The following is a 2,719-nucleotide window of genomic DNA, read 5'->3' on the forward strand; positions in this document are numbered from 1 at the left end:
TCTCAGTGGTATTCAATATCTCAAAAATAGCCATCTTTCTGTCATACTGTGCTTGGGCTCCAAATTTGCTTCCGTTTTTCCAGTTCGGTGCAATAACAATTATTTGAGCATTTTCAAACAGTGAGCAGTGAAGCCCTGGTCATAGTTTTATAGCAAGGCCGAAATTACAAGGGCAATTTTTAAGTGTGTTGTGGTGTAATCGGGACTGGAAGTTACTATGTTTAATATGGTGACCCGCTAACCCATTTGATCTGCCAACTGATAATCTACGTATACATATAGGCTACATAGATAGTCTAATGGAATCAAATTCCGGTGCCCTAAGGCTGCGCAAGGGTCCTGCACTGCCACTCTTGGCACACCCTCGACACATCCCCTCTCTAGCTCTTGGACATCTACCACGATGCTGCTGGAGGATGATCTTGTGCCATCCAGCCCTTTGCTCAACTCATACCTTACTGTCAACTACTGTCAACCATCCTGGGGCCTTCTGCAGAGGATTCTGACTGGTTTTGGGCTGATTCTGGACTCGTTCTTGGGCTGGATGGCTGGGATTTTATGATTTTGAGACGGAATTTTGCTTTCTCCGTGTCTCCTGTTTGCAAGGATGGAATTGGGTTTTGGTCCGTCCTGGTAAGACTGCTGTGTACTGCATTCTGGACCTCCATCTGGAGGACTGGACATGCATATGCAATCAGTGGACCACCTTTTGCATTGGATTTACTAATGTTGCACATCTGTGCAGGCGACTGTTTGGGTTGCTCCGGGGCTTCAGGTTGAGGGAATCGGACCTCCGTCTGGAGGATTGTAATCCAAGACCTGCAGTCTTGGGGTATTGTCTGTGTTATCGGCTTAGAATCGAGTCTGTGGCCTTTGTTTCACTGGAACAGTTTGCGGAATTCCGTGATCTTGACCCATGGGTCATGATCTCCGTCTTGGCATAACTGTTCACTGTGTATTCTGTGATTCGTCCTCTGCAACCATCACTGGTGCAGACTGGGCTTTGTCTTCTGCAACCGTCACTGGTGCAGATCTGGTTTTGTCTCCTGTAATCGTGATTGGTGCAGACCCGGTATTTGCATTGGCAAAGCGACCGATGATTCGTATTGAAGGCAAGGCACGGACAACAGCCTGTGAAGCGGCTTCCTTGTCTTCCTTCGACCACTGGCGTTGTGTTGCCTTTGGCAAGACCCAAGCCCGATGGTTTGTATCATCTTCCCGGAGATGAGCAAGTCGAAGACGGTTTCCATTTACCAAGCCTGGTCGTAAGTGTCCACGTCTATCCTTCAGTTGATAAGTTCCCTTATCCAGTTTTGTAGTGATCACAAATGGTCTGAACCAATGTGCATCACCCTTGTTTGCAGTTTCATTCCGGAGCAGCACCTTTTGACCAACCTCAAAACCCTGCTGTGTACCTTCCGTCCCAATATTGAGTTGGTGATCCCACCGCTCCTTGTCTGCAACTGCCCGGATAGTGCTTCGCTCCGAAGCTTCTTCTCGAGCCTTCTGCATTTGCAAGTGCCGTTCCGAGTGCTCTGCATCCCCTGGGAGTGCAGCATCTGGGGCACGGAGAAGTGGCTGGTCAAACGGCAACCGAGGCTTTCGACCATACAACAACTCAAATGGTGACCACTTGGCTGTGGTTTGCTGTCGGACTCGAGTTGCAAATTGTGCAGCATCAAGAAATTCATTCCATCGAGTCAGATCTCCTGTGGTATTCATCTTCTTGAGATACAACTCAAGGATCCCATTGTATCGCTCCGTTTTCCCATTGGTACGTGGATGATATCCTGAGGTAGTCAACCGTCTGATCTTTGCAATCTTCAGGAATTCAGACACAACTGGAGCAAGGAAGTTCTTTCCACGGTCTGTGAGGATTTCACTTGGCACTCCATAGTGCATAATGATCTGGTCTCAAATCTCCTGGGCAACTCGTTGGCCTGTGGCTTTTCGCATTGGAATCGCAATTGGCCAGCCCGTGGCATGATTGACCATTGTCAAGATCCATTTATGCTTGTGACTGTCTCTGGTCTCTGGCATTCTGATGAAGTCCATTCCCCATCACTCAAATGGTTCAACTGGTGGAAGTGGGTGTTGTTCTTCAAACTCCTGCCATTTCCTTGGGTCAGAGAAGATTTGACATTGTGGACATGTTTGACAATATGTCTCACAATCTTTTCATCAACCAGGCCACCAACCCTGTCCTCTGAGCAAGTCCAGCATACCATGTACACCTCGATGACCATACTCTTTATGAAGCACATTGAGTAATTCTGCATGGTGCAAGAATGGGATGAAGGGTGAAGACTCGTTTCTGTTTGGCCCGATAAACACAAGTGTTTCAGCAACTGTGTCATACTGGAAATCACCAGCTTGTCTCTTGGCTTCTTTGACAAGGTTCTCTGGGACTGAGGCCGGAATCTCTTCATTCTTCAGCACTGCTGGTATCAGTAATGGCCAGTCTGTCCATTCAAATGAGTTGAGATCAAAGTCCAATGCCACAATTTCAGTAACATCTGGAACTTCTCCCCCTTCGAAATTGTCTCTCATCCTTGAGAGTGCATCTGGAACAGTGTTCTCGACTCCTTTCCGATAGATGATCTTCACATCCATCATGGAGAACTCTCCAATCCACCAAGCAAGGCGTTGAGTGATGATGTTTTGTTGCTTGAGGTAAGCAAGAGAAGCATGATCTGTCAAGACAGTTGTCTGACTGACT

At 47.5% G+C, this 2,719-nt stretch overlaps 1 protein-coding gene across 1 annotated transcript; it reads right to left on the reverse strand.

Moving 5' to 3' along the window:
- Window positions 1-531: 531 nt before the first annotated feature.
- Window positions 532-2,463, reverse strand: DACRYDRAFT_22751 (uncharacterized protein). Its single transcript, XM_040772938.1, has 4 exons — window positions 1,783-2,463; window positions 1,320-1,754; window positions 618-1,265; window positions 532-578 (listed from the first exon to the last, which is right to left on the reverse strand). The coding sequence occupies exons 2-3, from the start codon at window positions 1,720-1,722 to the stop codon at window positions 949-951; spliced, it is 720 nt and encodes a 239-aa protein (XP_040627793.1). The 5' UTR covers window positions 1,723-1,754; window positions 1,783-2,463; the 3' UTR covers window positions 532-578; window positions 618-948.
- Window positions 2,464-2,719: the final 256 nt, after the last annotated feature.

Source organism: Dacryopinax primogenitus, assembly GCF_000292625.1.
Source record: "Dacryopinax primogenitus strain DJM-731 SS1 chromosome Unknown DACRYscaffold_11, whole genome shotgun sequence".
Classification (NCBI taxonomy): domain Eukaryota; kingdom Fungi; phylum Basidiomycota; class Dacrymycetes; order Dacrymycetales; family Dacrymycetaceae; genus Dacryopinax; species Dacryopinax primogenitus.

What these genes read in the sequence shown, in the direction of transcription:
- DACRYDRAFT_22751 (XM_040772938.1), bottom strand. Translation starts at nt 1,722, where the DNA reads ATGAATACCACAGGAGATCTGACTCGATGGAATGAATTTCTTGATGCT. An exon ending in GTTCAGACCATTTGTGATCA is followed by an intron (nt 1,266 to 1,319) that starts CTACAAAACTGG and finishes GTGGACACTTAC; the next exon opens with GACCAGGCTTGGTAAATGGA.